The following is a 17,443-nucleotide window of genomic DNA, read 5'->3' as shown; positions in this document are numbered from 1 at the left end:
TAATAAAATTCAGGGATTGTTTCAGAGAAAAGCTACAACGAGGGATAACAAAGACACTGTGGTAAATTTCCGCTTATTCTTTTATCCTTTGAATCCTGGCAGTTCCATTTGTTTGTCGATCCAATTGTGCACTCCGTAAGCCATCTGCCTGACAAGGATATTACAAATCTGAGTCCCATAACTAGCTGGCTTTCACTCAGATCCTCCTGTCACTGTCCAATGACTTGAATCACTTCTCAGTTAAGATCCTAAAAATAAGGTCAGTCACCTCTTGATGGGGGACAGAGGGGAAAACTGAAAACTGACATTTCTGTATTATGCCACTTAATTTTGCCTCCTTCCACAAAACAGATGTGTGATGACAATCACCTTGCAAATTAAGAAATTAAAGAGGATTTTTATTGTATATTTTTGGAGGGGTGTTGATTAGAATGTACATTTTATTTTGGGGCACTGATTAGAATTTTTGTTTTGGGGGAACTGATTACAAAGCATTTTTTTAGGGGAAGGATTATTCATTGATAGTGATTTCTCACAAAACATTCATTTCAATTCTAGAATCACATGATTTCTGTGGATTTTGATCACATTCAGAAAGACTTTTACAGATCTTTTTAAATTCTTCCCTGTAAATAATAATAATTTGACTATTCTTAATCATTTTCAGCATAAATTAAAGGGGGAGTGGGGAAGCAGCAGAGGCAACTCAGTGGTTTCAATCTTAGTGACAATGAGGTCCATGAGCTCCTTTTACTTGTTGGCGGTGAGGGTGGTTGGGGCAGGGAGAGGGGTTTAAGGAGATGATAGGTAGTGGGGAAAGGAAGCCAGGGTTATTTTTGCTCGCCAGGATGATCCTGGAGTTGTGGGTAGTTTTGGCAAAGGCCCAATAGCACTTAATGTGGTCTATCCAGATCTGGTGATGTATGGCTAAACCAGTTATGTGCCAGATATGCTCAAGTCTGCACCCCTTGGACTTGAAGGAGTGAAGATACGAAAATGATGATGATCAGGAAAAGTTGTACTGGCCCATCCAGGCTTGTCCCACAGAGTTGTGCTGGATGTCCCAAACAGTTGTGATGGGCATCACAATACATACTTTCCCCACCCCACCCAGAAGCCAGGTAATCTCCTGGGAGAGGTGAAAAACTAGATTAAAAACCCAGGCCAATTAGGGAAAAGGAATAACTGGGAAACTCCTCTCCAACCCCCCTTAGGTGATTGAAACTAGTCCAGGAGATCACATTGACTCTGATTTATGTTACAGGATACCTACCTCTTGTACAAGATGATCTCTGCCCCAGCCAGAAATAGGTCGCGCTCTTGGAGGAATACCACGAATCAGTATTTATTGCACAAGGTGGCAACATGTTCCACAGGTCCCCTATTCCCTGGGAAAAGAAGAATCCCCTAACATCCAACCTAGTTCTGCACTTACATAAATTGTAAGTGTGACCCCCGATGCTCTCTAACCTGTCCAGTTGAAATAATTGGTTAACATAAACACAATCTAGTCCCTTCAGTATTTTATAAACCTCGATTAAACTACCCCTAAGTCTACGCTTTTCTAAAGTATAGAGACCCAGCTCATTGAGCCTGTCTGGATAACTAAGGTGCTTTAAACTAGGAATTAACCTTGTGACCCTCCTCTACAACCTTTCCAAAGCCTTAATAATCCCTATCACGTGAGGAGACCAAAACTGGACACTGTATTCTGACTGTGACCTAACCAAGGTCTTGCACAGGACAAAATGGTATGCTTTGTTTTATAGTGAATTGTCCTGTGAATACACTCTAGAGCCCTATTTGCTTTAGCTATGGCTTCACAGCATTAACCATGAATCTTTAGAGATTGATGCACTAAAATACCTAGATCTCTTTCTTTCACCACTGGCTTTAATTCTTTTCTCTGTAGGGTATATATATGTTTAACATTTGACCTGCCCATATGCATAACACTGCACTTTTCTAAGTTAAACATCACTTGCCAAACATGGGCCCAATCCTCCAGCAATCCAGATCTGCTTGTAGTAGTTGAGCAACCTCTACAGTCCTAACTATCGCACATATCATGATATTGTCTGCAAACTTGCAGATCATTCCCCCAACATGTACATCTGGATCATCAATAAAAATAGCAAAGGTTCTAACATCGATTCCTATGGGACATCACTGGTTACTCCAAGCAGATCCAAATCCATTGACAACCACGCTCTGCCTACAGGCATTCACCCAATTCTCAATCGATCGCAACAGATTACCACCAATTCCACAAGATTCTGTCTTGTAGAGGGTCAATTTTCTTGAGGGAATCTTATTCACGGTGTTTGCTTTTGGACCATTTTCTCCAGTCAGGTGTAACCTCAGTTGTAGAGCTATTGGTTTAATTTTTAAATGTATATTTTGTATCTCTTCAACTATAATCACTTTATATTTATTTTCAATGTATATCTACTGGTAATGAATATAAATTGAACAATACTAAAATCCATGCATTCCTTGTACTGTGTATGTCTGCCAACAAATTTTTGTCTATTTTAAATAGCCAATCATTTCTAATTGACCCTTTTAGAGCACATATTGTGCAGATAATTTAGGTAAAAGCCTAAATGTATGCCTAATGATGCTGTTAAAATAGGAAGGAAAATACTGGTGGCGATGAAGGGTATGAGGAGATGAGTCAGCATATAGCTAGGGAAGTCAGTTCAACCACAAAAGTTCTCTACAAGTTCATACAGGAATAAGTCCATTCAGCTATTGGAAGAGGAAGAGTCAAATATTGGACTGGATTTTAATAGATCACTAAAATATTGCTAACAGACCTACTGCTATGCTGATTATCCTGGACACACACTGACTAAATACATTCGGAGTTCACTTCATGTTACACTCCATAGACAGTTTTTTCTCCCAGTTTTTGGGTTTATTTATGTTGGTATAAGCTGCTCCCCTTGTTTTTTGTGAAGTTTGTTCTTGAAAGAGAAAACTCAGTATGCTATCAACAGGATTGCAAACAGTGGTGCAATTATGTAAATAGAATCTATGCCTGCAAGAAGGAAAAAGCAGGCCACCAATAATATAGACTGCCCCATCAGCATGGAGTTCCAACAAAGGGACTCCACCCCAAGCATCAACCCATTCCCCTCCCCATCCCATCTCATCAGTATTTCTTGCTGAAGAGAAAGTGAGAGCTACGGGTAAGTCCTGAAGTTATTAAAGCCAGAAGGATGCAGAGTGTCAAATAGAAAGATAAAGTGCTGTTCCTTGAGCTTGTGTTGAGATTCACTGGAACAGTGTAGAAGGCCAATAACAAAGGTCAGAATGGGATGGGGAATTGAAGTGGCATAAAACGAAGGTTGAGATTGCAAAATGGAGGTGTTTGTTAAAGTGGTCACCTAACCTGTATTTGGTCTTTCCATTGTGGAGGAGTGAATCCAGTATGCTAGAATGGAGGAAGTACTTATAAATTGCTGTCTCACCCAGAATGAGTGGGGCCCTGGATAGTGCCATGGGAGGAAATGAATGAGCAATTGGTGCATCTCCTGCACTTGCATGGACAATGCCAGGGGAAGAAAAGCAGGTGGTAGGGATGATGGAAGACTGAACCAGAATGTGATGGAGGGAATGATCCCTTCAGAAGCAGAGAGGCAAGGATGTGTTTGGCGGTGGGATCATGTTGGAAGTGGCAGAAATGGTGGAAGATGATCTATCAAATGAGGAGTGGAGTGGAAAGTGAAGACAAAGGGAAACCTATCACAGTTATGGGTGAAACGAGGGTTCAGTCTATCATGGTGGAGGGGAATCCTCGGTTGAGGAAAAAGGACATTTCAGAAGCTCTTGTATGGAAGGTGACATTATCAGAGCAGATGAGATGCAGATTGAGAAACTAGGAGAAGGAAATGAAGTCCTTACAGGAAGCAGAGTGGGAAGGTGTATAATCCAAGTAGTTGTGCAAGTCAGAGGGCTAATAATAGATGTATGCACCCAAAATGTTAACTTGTCTGCTATCTCCACAGAAGCTGCCTGACCTGCTGAGTGTTTCCAGCATTTCTGCTTTTATTTCAGCTTTACAGCTTCTGAAGTTTTTTGCTTTTTGTTTAAAGACTATAGTTACCGTGGAAAAAGTTATAAGCAAGAAATCAGAGACCAGCTTAGTTTGTTCATCCAGTAGTGGGATTTGGATAACATCCACAATGTCCCAGTCGTATATTGATGAATTCCATGGGAAGACCACACACTTTTCACAAGGATAGAAAATCAGTCATCTACAATAACCTAGCTTTTAAAATAGATGCTTGTTTTTCCCCCACTTACTTCTATTACTTAGAATGTGGCAGCAGAATTAATGGAGTCATGTTGATTAGCAAAATATATTAATGTTTAAATATGCAGGGGAAACTGTGTGCAGCCATTAATTCAACTAATTTTTGTCAGCAGTAAAAAAAAATATTAGAACGAAAGCCAGAACTACTCACTGTTCAATACCGGATTTGCAAATCGAGTCATGAATAGAAGAAACAATGAAGACTTACTCTCAAATCTCAGCAATAGAATGAATTCTAACTTTTATGGCTTATTAAGTTTAATATTTGTCCCAGAATTAATCACTTGGAGCTAGTTGCTATTTTACATGGCTTTATGTGTGTGGTTGACCTTTTAAATATATTTAAAAAACCACAGGAGAGATACTAAGTTAAAAATGTACTGACACTCTAACTCTCCTGTCGGACCTCCTGGTGGGTTTACTGCTGGACATAGCTACAGCAGTCGTTTACAAGTGCAGGATGTGAAGGTTTGGTGGACAGTGTCTCTCAGACGGTTTGACCATATTCAGAGCACTAGTACATGCCCAGGTAACCACAGAATATGATCACAGTATCTACCAGTTCACTAGCGGCATTCTGCAACAATGAACAACAAAGGTCAGCATGTTTATTGACACAAATTTTGCAATTGTTGCATAAAAGTTTACCGACGTTGGAGAGGTCATCTGTTATTTATTGTGGCACCACTGTTCAAGGGGATGCCTCAAATTGTTTCTTGACCACTTATTGGCACCACTTATTGACCTGAAGAAAATAGGACAATTCACCTCCACGGTGGAGGACTGTCTAGTAGATCTGCTCCTGGGCTTGGCTAATAAGCCAAACACAATTCCAGGATGCAAAGGATCGCTGGGCAGTGACTCTGACTGCATGCCGACGTTCAGAGCACTACACCCGGGTGACCATAGAGTATTCCTACACGTCATGATGTGGAGATGCCAGTGATGGACTGGGGTGGATAAATGTAAGGAATCTTACAACACCAGGTTATAGTCCTGATGTGGAGATGCCGGTGATGGACTGGGGTTGACAATTGTAAACAATTTTACAATACCAAGTTATAGTCCAGCAATTTTATTTTAAATTCACAAGCTTTCGGAGGCTACCTCCTTCGTCAGGTGAACGATGTGAAGCCACCAAGTTATAGTCCAGCAATTTTATTTTAAATTCACAAGCTTTTGGAGCTTTCCTCCTTCGTCAGGTGTGTGAAGGAGGAAAGCTTGTGATTTTCAAATAAAACTGTTGGACTATAACCTGGTGTTGTAAGATTCCTTACACTTGTCCTACACATGTCCACCAGTTTGCCAGAAGTTTCCTGGAACCAGTGGGTATTGAATGCATTCCCTAAATGTATAACAATAAGATTTGAAACAAACATATTTACTTCATTGGGACAAACCACATCCTTATTAGTAGCAGCCTCCTTCATGGGGGGGGGGGGGGAGGGAAGCTGCTAACACTTTGCCTGCTGGCAGGAAGCTCCAGTCTGTTGCTTGGCTGTGGGGGCCTGTAGTGGGTTTGTGACCATTAGTGTTTCCGGGGCAGAGGAGCTCTTGCGCCGGATGTCCTGGCCGCCGATGATCAGTTCCGGGTGCTGGAGCCGTGGTCCTGAATGTTGTACAGTTTGTTCATTCGTTCGGCTTCTTTGTGAAAATGTCCCGGGGATCGAGCGCCGGCTTTGACCGTCACATCACCATCTTCTCCCCGGAGGGAAGGTTATACCAAGTAGGTGAGTGAGCGCCGGCCGCGCCTCCGGCCGCCACAGTGTTGTCAGGACCGAGTCACAACTGCTCAGTCATCCCGAGGCCCCATCCCCCACTCGGCGGAGGGGCCTAGAGATCCGCGCAGGTTAAGTCTCAGGCCTGTGGATTCCCACTAATCCTAATGTGACAGAGCGGCGACGCCTCGGCCGCGTTCGGCTTCAGCTCGACTCTCGGTGACCGTGCCTGGGCTGTAACTTGTTGAGATGTCACACACCTGGCAAGTGTTAGCAGCGACTCTGTGATCGGAAAGACTCGAGTGAAGTTTTCTGAATGAGGTGCATCGCAGTAAGTGACGGGGTTTGAATGTAAATGTCATCAGTGTCTTAAGGTAATTCGTTATTTCTTGCAGAATACGCTTTCAAGGCTATAAACCAGGGTGGTCTCACTTCAGTTGCTGTTCGTGGAAAGGACTGTGCTGTAATAGTTACACAAAAGAAAGTGCCGGTGAGTGGACCAGTCAAAATGAGAAACTATTATTATATATAGTATATAAAGTACACCTGTTGCATTAATAACACTGTTCAAATCCCACCATGAAAATGTGAGAATTTAAATTCAGTTTTTAAAAAATCTGGAAACAAAGAAGTGGTATCAATAAAAGTGACCATGAAGCTGTCAGATTGTTGCAAAACCAAACTGGTTCACTAATGCACTTTAGGGAAGGAAACCTGCTGTCCTTACCCAATCTGGCCTAAATGTGACTCCAGTCCCACACCAAAATGGTGGACCTTTAACTGCCCTCTGAAGTGGCCTAACAAGCCACTCAGTTGGCCCATTACCGCCTTTTCACGGCAACTAGGGAATGGTAATAAATGCCAGACTTGCCAACGATGTCCACATCTCAAGAATTAATTTTTATGAAAAAAAGTTGCGATGTTACTGACAGATGACCAACAGAAATGAATGGGCAAACTCTGCTAATGGCCTAGTGGCTAATCGCACTACCCAATTTCACTCCAGGTTATACACTCTGTTGAGTTATCTGATCTCAGTTGGAAAACGAATTGAGGTGCTCCAATTGGTATCAGTTGATCTCAGGGTTCCTAAATTATGGAAGAAACAATAGGCAAGTTGCCCATTCCTGATCTCTGTCCATTAATCCTCAGCTGGAAAGTTCATGTATGTAGACATCAGGCAAGAGTTGGATCAGGCCTGGCTGTAATTCCCTCCATGGTTGAATAGTGCTGGCACTTACTTCCAGGCTCATATTTACTTGGGTGCGGTTCCAGAGGGCTGTACGCACCTGTAAACTTTTCTGCAGCTAGGGTCAGTGTCTTCAGGAAAGGAGGGGAAAATTTACAACAGTGAGTGGACTTTCAGTCCACAAGCCTTTTCATAGTAGTAGTATCATACAGCACAGAAGGAGGCCATTTGGCCCATTGTGCCTGTGCCGGCTCTTTGAAAAGGCTATCCAATTAGTCCCACTCCCCTGCACTTTCACGGTAGCTCTTTATATTTTTCCCCTTCAACTATTTCTCCAGTTCCCTTTTGAAAGTTACTATTGAATCTGCTTCTACCGCCCTTTCAGGCAGTGCATTCCAGATCATAACAACTCGCTGCGTAAAAAAATGTTTCCTCATGTCGCCTCTGGTTCTTTTGCCAATCACCGTAAATCTATGTTCTCTGGTTATCGGCCCTTCTGCCACTGGAAACAGTTTCTCCTTATTTACTCTATCAAAACCGTTCATGATTTTGAATACTTCTATCAAATCTCTTAACCTTTTCTGCTGTAAGGAAAACAACCCCAGCTTCTCCAGTCTCTCCACATAAGTGAAGCCCCTCGTCCCTGGTACATTTCTAGTAAATCTCTTCTGCACCCTTCCTAAAGTGTGGTGCCCAGAAGTGAACACACAACTCCAGCTGAAACCTAACCAATGTTTTATAAAGGCTTAGCATAACTTCCTTGCTTTAGTACTCTATGCCTCTGTTAATAAAACCCAGATTCCTGTATGCTTTTTTAAGCCGTCTCAACTTGTCCTGCCACCCTCAAAGATTTGTGCACATACACCCCCAGGTGTCTCTGTTCCTGCACTCCCTTTAAAAATTGTACCATTTAGTTTATATTGCCTCTCCTCATTATTCCTACCAAAATGCATCACTTCACACTTCTCTGCATTTAATTTCATTTGCCATGTGTGCCCATTTCATCAGTCTGTCTATGTCCTTCTGAAGTCTGTTACTATCCTCTTCACTGTTTACTACCTTTCTGAGTTTTGTGTCATCTGCATACTTTGACATTGTACCCTCTACACCCAAGTCCAGGTGATTAATATATATCAAAAAGAGCAGTGGTCCTAATACCGACCCCTGGGAAACACCACTGTATACTTCCCTCCTGTCTGAAAAACAACCGTTCACCACTACTTTCTGCTCTTTGTCCTGTAGCCAATTTTGTATCCACATTGCCACTGTCCCTTTAATCCCATGGGCTTTAATTTTGCTAACAAGTCTATTATGTGGTACTTTATCAAATGCCTTTTGAAAGTTCATATACACATCAACCGCACTACCCTCATCAAACCTCTCTGTTGCTTTTAAGTAAATGTTTTGTATAACTAGAAATGTGCCTTAAATAAATACTGCATACGTGGTCAGTGAGCAGTGGTGATATTTTCATACCACCTCACTTAAAGTATTGAAAACATAATCTGTTATAAAAATATCCACTTAATGAACAGTATAAGCAGAATATATTGTGACAAGAACTGACATATGAATATATCCATAAATGAAGCTCTAACTAACGAGTGGAGGGGTGGGGGTGAGTTTGGTCTACCTGTTGAGTGGAAGTATTTATCACATCTCGCTAATGAGCATGATCGATTCTTCATACATCACTGCTTTCTAAAATATTGGATACCATTACAACCCAATATCTGGGATTTCAATAGTGGATATTGTTGTGTTCAACATCTTAAATATAGTTCTGGATCAGTGATTGTTTTTTAACACTGACTAAAGCTTTCCATTAGCGTCAGCTTGGCTCAGTGGTCGCAGTCTCGCCTCTGAGTCAGAAGTATGTTAAAGCCCCAGGTCAGCACATGAGCATGTAATTTAGGCTGACAGTTCAGTGCAGAAGTTCTGAATTTCAGATGAGATGTTAAACCAGGACCCCATCTGCTCATCAAGGTGGATGTAAAAGTTCCCATAGCACACTTTTTTTGGAAGAACAGGTGAGTTCTCCCAGTGCCCTGGCCAACATTCATCCCTCAATCAACACTACCAAAATAGATTGTCTGGTCATTTGTCCCATTGTTGTTTGTGGAACCTTACTGTACAGAAATTAGGTGCTGCATTTGCCTACATTACAACAATGACTACAGTTCAGTAAGTAATTAATTGGGTGTGAAGTGCTTTGAGAGGTCGTGAGGGTGTGAATGGCATTATATAAATGCAACTCTTTCATCTGCATTTCTTATCTTAACATGTTGACATGCACAATTTTTAATGTACTCTCTCAGTGATTATTTTGATGAGTTTGTGATGGCAGTATAACAATTGGAAGGTAAGCTATCTACCAGGGCGTATTTGGTTTTTAAATTTGATGTATTGATGTTTCAAGAGGAGACTAGTGCAGTAAGGAGAAGTACTGTCAATTTGAAGTATTTTAAATTGGGCTACATATAGTGACACGATTATTCCTGGCCAGAATGGAGGTGTTTGGGTAATTCCTCCGTCAACTGCTGTAAGTGACTGGGATTGATTTTACGCACATAATTGTATCATATAACTTTCTTCCACTCACTGCATTTTGGGAGACATTGCTTAAGTAGAGTTTGTTCGCTGTAAAATAGACTGCTGTAAATCCTGCTGCAAATCCCGCCCCGCCTCCAACTCATTGGTGACAATAGACACTCTGTTGAAATTGTGCCACACAGCTTTTATGTTTAAAATTTAGTGGAGACGGGCCGATTATGAGTACTGAACCATACGACGTGTTAGAGCATAGCGATCAACCTTTAGAACCTGGGAGGGGGGATAACTTTTACTAGTTAAAATAAGAAGTGCTTGACTGTGGTTTGTCAGTAGAGTGGCTATCTTCCAGCTGGGAGATCCAATGTGCTGGATCTCCCAACAGGCTGCACTGCAATTTTCTAGTTGCCTTTTTAACCATAGTCCCCTTCTGAGATTGTTAAATTTGTAGCAAAACTTGTGGTGATTGAATTAAGAAGACAACTGCAATTGGTCTACCCTGAAAGACAGTTACGAGACAATCAAGGTTGGTCAACAGTTGGGCTTCCCAAGGATCCCCTTTGTACCTCCTGTACATAGTCTGTAGTTTGTTAAAATGGCTGCCTCTTGCAGAGAAGTTATGTGATTAGAGATTATTTTAGATCATAGGAGTGTGTTAAATACATAAACCTTGGTTCCTTAAGCAAATTGTCTTTCAGAAACACAATTAAATCAAAAATTTGCTGTAATTTTTAGAGCTGTCAAGTGATTTTTTTTTTAAAAAATGAATCGCGATTAATCTCTCAATTAACAATTTTAATCTGAGTTGATCTTTGTTTTACTCGTGGCAACACTCATCTGCAGGCCACGAGTGGGAATCCATGGAGGAGCAGGTCTGCTGCGGTCCACGAGTGATGGAGAGATGGCCTGCAGCTGGCATCAGGCTCTATGATGAACACCACTGACAGACAGACTGTTCTGCACTCACACTCTACTGTCACCCTAGCAACGTTGCACATGCGCAGAAAGACATAATGGCCACACATGCACAGAACATGATTTCTGCACTTGCATAAAAACGGGTTAATGTTCGCACATCCGCAGGACATAATGGTCACAGAAGAAGATAAGTTTTGCACATGCGCAGATGCTTATGGTGAGGAATTGCATGGTGTACTGAAGGCTACCGAGGGCTCCGAGGTACTCTCCGTGCAACTTGCACGATTAACGCGCATTAAAAAATTAATCGGCAAAAAATATATGTTTAATCGCAAAAGTTAACTGCAATTAATTGACAGTCCTAATTTTGTCTAATTAGACTGTACACTTTTTATTGGTCTAGCAGACATGCAGATTAATTTAAGATATAGCCTGTAGTTCTTTGTTGTGTCCTATTCTTAACCCAGCTGCTCAATTTGCTGTTTTTCAGGATAAGCTATTGGATGCCAACACAGTCACTCACCTGTTCAGAATAACTGAAAACATAGGATGCGTAATGACAGGAATGACAGGTAATAAACTTTCCGAAAAGCTCATTCAAATTAGATTTCTTCCCTTTAGACTATCTGACTTTGTTTTTGGCTATAGAATAATTGTTAACTGTGCTTGGAAACTTATCCAATGTTGTTCAACAAGTACTCCTAGCAATAATTGAAAAGAACAACATAGTTAAGGAGAGATTAAAAGTACCAAAGGATGACTCACTTAATTCCAGAATGTCTTCCTTTCCAGTCCACAGGCTTTTAAAACCCGTGCTCAGCGTCACCTAACCACTACTACTTGATTTAGTTTGTTTTCTCTCCTTGTTTCACCCTTGCTGATGTCCTGTGTTATGGGTTTTGGCCCTTTCGCCTTTCAAATTTCTAAAAATAACAATGAAAATAAATCAGTGTTGTTAACATTACTTTGGTAGTTTACCCTTTTTTTCTGAATGTCTGACTTTTTCACCTTACATATTTTCTTATTCCTTTACAGCAGACAGCAGGTCCCAGGTTCAGAGAGCTCGCTATGAAGCTGCAAACTGGAAGTACAAGTATGGTTATGATATTCCAGTAGACATGTTGTGCAAACGGATTGCAGACATCTCCCAAGTATACACACAGAATGCTGAAATGAGACCCCTAGGATGCTGTAAGCAACTTCTATACATAGTATAAGATTAATGCAACATTAGGTTTCTGCTTCAAATCATATTTTGCAAGTTACTTGTATAATATAAAGTCACGTATAATCCTGGTTTAGTGGGTCCTTCAATTGTGACGATCCAAATTATTTTCTTTTTTTTTTATTCGTTCACGGGATGTGGGCGTCGCTGGCGAGGCCAGCATTTATTGCCCTTGAGAAGGTGGTGGTGAGCCGCCTTCTTGAACCGCTGCAGTCCATGTGGTGACGGTTCTCCCACAGTGCTGTTAGGAAGGGAGTTCCAGGATTTTGACCCAGCGACAATGAAGGAACGGCGATATATTTCCAAGTCGGGATGGTGTGTGACTTGGAGGGGAACGTGCAGGTGGTGTTGTTCCCATGTGCCTGCTGCTCTTGTCCTTCTAGGTGGTAGAGGTCGCGGGTTTGGGAGGTGCTGTCGAAGAAACCTTGGCGAGTTGCTGCAGTGCATCTTAAAAGTATTAATTGAGAAAAGACCAACCTATTAAACTTGGTGATCCTTCATTTCTGTAAGGTTTGTTACCATTTCCTTACTGCATTTAAAAAATAATGACTCTCCCAATGGTTTAGTTAATTAAGGTAATGAATAGCTGAGCCACATCAGGAAGGTCTCAGGATTGCTTCCCATTCTGTACTACATTAAAGAAAGAAAGGACTTGCCTTTCGTAACCTCGGGACATCCCAAAACGCTTTACAGGCAATTAAGTATTTTTGACACGTAGTCATTGTTGTAATGTAGAGAAATGCGGCAGCCAATGTGTGCACAACAAGGTCCCACAAACAGCAACAGATAATCAGTTTTAGTGATGTTGGTTGAGGGATAAATATTGGCCAGGACACCGGGGAGAGCTCCCCTGCTGTTCTTCGAATAATGCCATGGGATCTTTTACATCCACCTGAGGGCCGGTGGGACCTCGGTTTTAATGTCTCATCCGAAAGACGGCACCTCTGAAAGTGCATTGAAATGTCAGCCTAGATTAAGTGCTCGAGACTCTGGAGTGGATCTTGAACCCACAAACTTCTGACTCAGAGGTGAGAATTCTGCCGCCTGAGCCAAGTCTGCCACTTTAGATGATTTCAATGAAAGTGATGGTAGTGCTACAATTGGCCTTTGTGCCTCTAGTTTAGGAAGGGGAAAATAGGCTAGGGTTCCCACTCAGGATTAATCTGTATTGACCCATGAATAATGACCATTTGAGCCAGGAACCAGAGGGCAAATGGTTTGTATGGAGCTGTGTTGCACCACAAAGTCGCTCCTCAGGAAAAGAGGGGAGAGAGAAAAAAATTGCAAAAGGGGGCAAAAAACCCTGAAAGACCAAAATTACTGAGACTTGCAATAAACTTACAAGGCAACATTTGAGGGGGTTAACACAACTATGCTGTCAGTCTTAGAAATCAGCTGACAAATTATGTATAAATGATCTATTTCAACATTACTCCAATAATTTAAACTAATTATATTGAAAGAATGTGTGTAGACTCAGCTACATTTACATCTGTAGTTCTTCCCCAAGTTCTAGAATTCACATAGGAATCTGGTTTGTTACACTTTTACAGTATTTTCCTTTCTTAAAACTAGAATTCAAAGATGGAAGCTAGCAGATACATGCTGCCCTGTCATGATAATGCACATACTGAAAGTGCTGAACAAATTCAGATCCTTATAGGATTTAGTTTAGTGTTAGAAATATTCTTGCTAAAGGAATATGGAAATATAGTCACCGTGTGATTCATACTTGTACTGTGTTATAAAGACAGTAACAGTAACAGCTGCTAAGTGACAAAGATTGAATTGTATTCTGGCAGCAGAGAACTTGTGTTGAGAAAAGGTCTAGACAGATCTTTTGTTTTTTGCCTTTGAACACTTGAATAGTTTAGAGTCTCATCAGGATTTTTTTCTTAAACCTCTTGTCAGATTAAATTAGAGACTAAATGCCAATCATGAACCAAGTGTATAAAATAAATTCAATCATTTTTCAGTTTGACTGTTCTGTTTTACAGGTATGATTCTGGTAGGTGTTGACGAAGAGCTTGGTGCTCAGGTTTACAAGTGTGACCCTGCTGGTTATTATTGTGGGTTCAAGGCCACTGCTGCAGGAGTCAAACAGACAGAAGCCACAAGCTTCTTGGAAAAGAAAGTTAAGAAAAAACTTGACTGGATATATGGGCAAACTGTAGAGGTAAGGAAGTTCATGGGGTTAATACTAATAATTAAGTTGAATTTCCTTATCTATTTTTTCCTTTTATTTTAATGCGCTGTAAGATGGCATATGATGAGCTGTAAATTAAAGTGGAACTTTTTAAGAGATGTGCTCTTTTTGAAATAATACATTTTCTTTTGTTGTAGACAGCAATAACCTGCCTGTCCACAGTGCTGTCCATTGACTTCAAGCCCTCGGAAATTGAAGTAGGGGTGGTTACAGTGGATAACCCTAAATTTAGGTAACTGGAATCTTTTCAACTGAACCAAATAAAGTGCTGTTCAAAAGTTACCTTGTTTTCTAAATTAACAAATCTGCTTAAATTAGGTTATTATTTATTATCTAATTTAAATGTTAAGGTTTTATTCCTTAGTAAATTGTTTTCTGTAATGGTGCATTCTACTTGTGTTATTCAGTGTTAGGAGAATTTGAGAAATGCTGGTATTTGAGAACAAATCTTTGCAAGAATGTGGGCCAAATAATTTATTAAAGTACAATGCACGGGTCAGCCAGAATCAGTTGTGCAGACATGTGCTTTTCCTGCTGCCTTGGTGTGTAAAAACCTCATCAACTTAATATTTTTGCATTTCATTGCTATTATCACCCAACAAAACAATATTTGATCTTATTAATGGCAGTTTATATTCATAAATACAGGCTAAAGAGCACCCTTCTGATCTAAAGTAAAATCTGTTCACTTAAGTTCTGATCAACTGTAAGTTTTTCAAACTTTAGAAATGAAGCTATTTCTGAACCCTAGGATGTTCCTACTTTGGAATGTGATGTGATTTTGTGTTAATTATATGTAACACTATATAATCTTTTAATTCGGCGATGCTGTTTAAAGTATGTATACAAATCACACCTTTAGGGTCACACATTGGCAAAACTGGGTGATACAATGGATTAAAATGCTATCCTTGCACCTATGGGAACTGGATTTGAATCCAATCCAGAGTGAAAGGATGCAAGCTTGTTTTCATGGCTATAAGTATCCCACATTAAATATTTACTAAGAATCGACTCAACTCCTAATAGGCCTGGGCTTACAGTGTGCAGTATTTGTAAATTAGCACTAAGTGGTAATTTTACTCAGAGATCAGAGAATGCTTAGCATGGAAAAGGGAAAAATTCATACTGATACAGTAAGAAATGCTTCTCTGAAATTGGGTTTAGGCCACATAATTGGATCAGAGGAGCGAGTGCCTTGACATGATCTTGGGAGACATTGATGCTGACATTGGTGCTCAGAGTGGGAAAGTGTTACGTTTCTAGTACTGACATACCCCACGTAAAAAATATAAACTTAGGTGGTAATTTTCACTTTGGGTGTAGCTGGTAAACTGGCAGTTGCAGATCAACTGCTCGTTGTACATCGCTCCCGATTTGACTTCAATGGAAAGGAAAATCAGGCAGTGCATATAACAGGCGGCTGATCCGCAATTGACAGTTTACGAACCACCCTCAAAGTGAAAATTAGCCCCAAAGAAAACTATATTAACCAATGCCTGAATGATGCCTTCCTTCAGGAGTGACATTTGGGCCAGTAATTAGCACTCTGGTGAACCACACTTCAGAAACAATATTTAAACAAGAGAACTGCATCACTATTACATTAAAACAGTTTCCTATTCTGTTTCACATTTCTCTTTATGGTCTTTATTCTGGAAATGCATTTTAATTTTACTTGGAGCAGCATAGAAATTTGAAGATGATACATTTAAATTAATTCTGAAATTTATCATTGAATTTTTATTTCTGAAAATGTGCTTTAGCATGAAAACCTTTCTTCTGACAAATTTGTTTTTTTTTAGGATTCTTTCAGAAGCTGAAATTGATACACATCTGGTTGCTCTAGCAGAGAGAGACTGAAATTCCATTTAGTTTAAGATCCCGCATTTGTTACATAAAGAATACAGTTAATGGAAGACTGTAGATTGCTGTCACAGAACGCCCATCTACACTGTATTTTACTCTGTTCAAATAAAGCTGAGATTTTGGAACATACTGTTGATTAAAGTAATGTTTACACACTTGCTCACATCTCATCTGCAGACCAAGTAATACGGCTTTTTTCTTCATTAAAGCAGGGGGAGAGGGGGGATTTCAACCCATCTACTGCACGCTTCTGCTAAACTTCCAAACTTTATGATGACCCAGTTAGAACCTACTATTTGGAAGCTAACAAAATGAAACATTATGGAATCATAAAAGTTTAAGTACAGAATGAAGCCATTTCAGCCCATTGTGCCATTATAGAGGCATTGTTTTATAATGAGTATCTGGGAGTCAGTTAGAGAAAAGTTTGCGCAACAGCTATTTTCTTCCATAGCTACTGACGGGTTAAAAACATCTCTGATTTGCTTTTCGAACTCTGCATTTTGCTTGTAATGCAATGAAGTGCAGAAGACAGTCGTGTCTAATGAACCAAATTACATTTTTTGAGGATGTAACTAAAGTAGTAGATAGGGGAATGTCTGTGGATGTAGTTTATATGGACTTCCAGAAGATATTCGATAAGGTTCCACATAAGAGACTTAGCTAAAATAAAAACACATGGAATTGAAGGCAAATTATTGACCTGGTTAGGAGATTGGTTAGGTGGTAGAAAAACCAAGTAGGGATAATGAGTATGTGCTCGAATTAAGAAGGACGTGACTAATGGTGTCCCACAGAATCTGCTGGGCCCTCCATGATTCACTATATTTATTAATGACTTAGATAACAATAGAGAGCCATATATCCAAGTTTGCCGATGACAAAGATTGGCGGCACGGTAAGCAGTGTAGACGGAAGCATAAAATTACAGAGACATTGATCGATTAAGTGAATGGGCAAAACTGTGGCAGATGGATTTCAGTGCAGGTGAGGTCATCCATTTTGGAGTAAAAATGGATAGATCTGAGTATTTTAAATGGTGAAAAGCTAGAGATAGTTGAGGTCCAAAGAGGGACAGATCACTAAAATGTAGTGGTCAGGTACAAACCATACAGTTCTGGGCACCTCACCTTAGAAAGGATATATTGGCCTTGGAAAGAGTGCAGCGCAGATTCAGCAGAATATTACCAGGGCTTCTAGAGTTAAATTATGAGGAGAGATTACATAAATTGTATTCCCTGGGATATAGAAGGTTAAGCAGTGATTTAATTGAGGTTTTTAGGATTTTGAAATGAATTGATCGGGTAGATAGAAACTTTTTCTGCTGGTGGGGAGTCTAGGATAAGGGGACATAACCTTAAAATCAGATCCAGGCCATCAGATTCAGGAGAGAAGTTAGGAAACACTTCTTCATGCAAAAGATAGTAGAAGTGTGGAGCTCTCGCAC

At 40.4% G+C, this 17,443-nt stretch overlaps 1 protein-coding gene across 1 annotated transcript; it reads left to right on the top strand.

Annotated features, from left to right (window-relative positions):
• The first annotated feature begins 5,879 nt into the window (after positions 1 to 5,879).
• psma6a (proteasome 20S subunit alpha 6a) lies at positions 5,880 to 16,125 on the top strand. Its single transcript, XM_067991493.1, has 7 exons — positions 5,880 to 6,051; positions 6,435 to 6,529; positions 11,187 to 11,268; positions 11,732 to 11,887; positions 13,919 to 14,097; positions 14,265 to 14,359; positions 15,933 to 16,125. The coding sequence occupies exons 1-7, from the start codon at positions 5,976 to 5,978 to the stop codon at positions 15,988 to 15,990; spliced, it is 741 nt and encodes a 246-aa protein (XP_067847594.1). The 5' UTR covers positions 5,880 to 5,975; the 3' UTR covers positions 15,991 to 16,125.
• The last annotated feature ends 1,318 nt before the right edge of the window (positions 16,126 to 17,443 follow it).

The sequence above is a fragment of the Heptranchias perlo genome, chromosome 10, assembly GCF_035084215.1.
Source record: "Heptranchias perlo isolate sHepPer1 chromosome 10, sHepPer1.hap1, whole genome shotgun sequence".
In the NCBI taxonomy this organism is placed as follows: domain Eukaryota; kingdom Metazoa; phylum Chordata; class Chondrichthyes; order Hexanchiformes; family Hexanchidae; genus Heptranchias; species Heptranchias perlo.
This window is presented reverse-complemented; position numbering and strand designations above follow the sequence as displayed.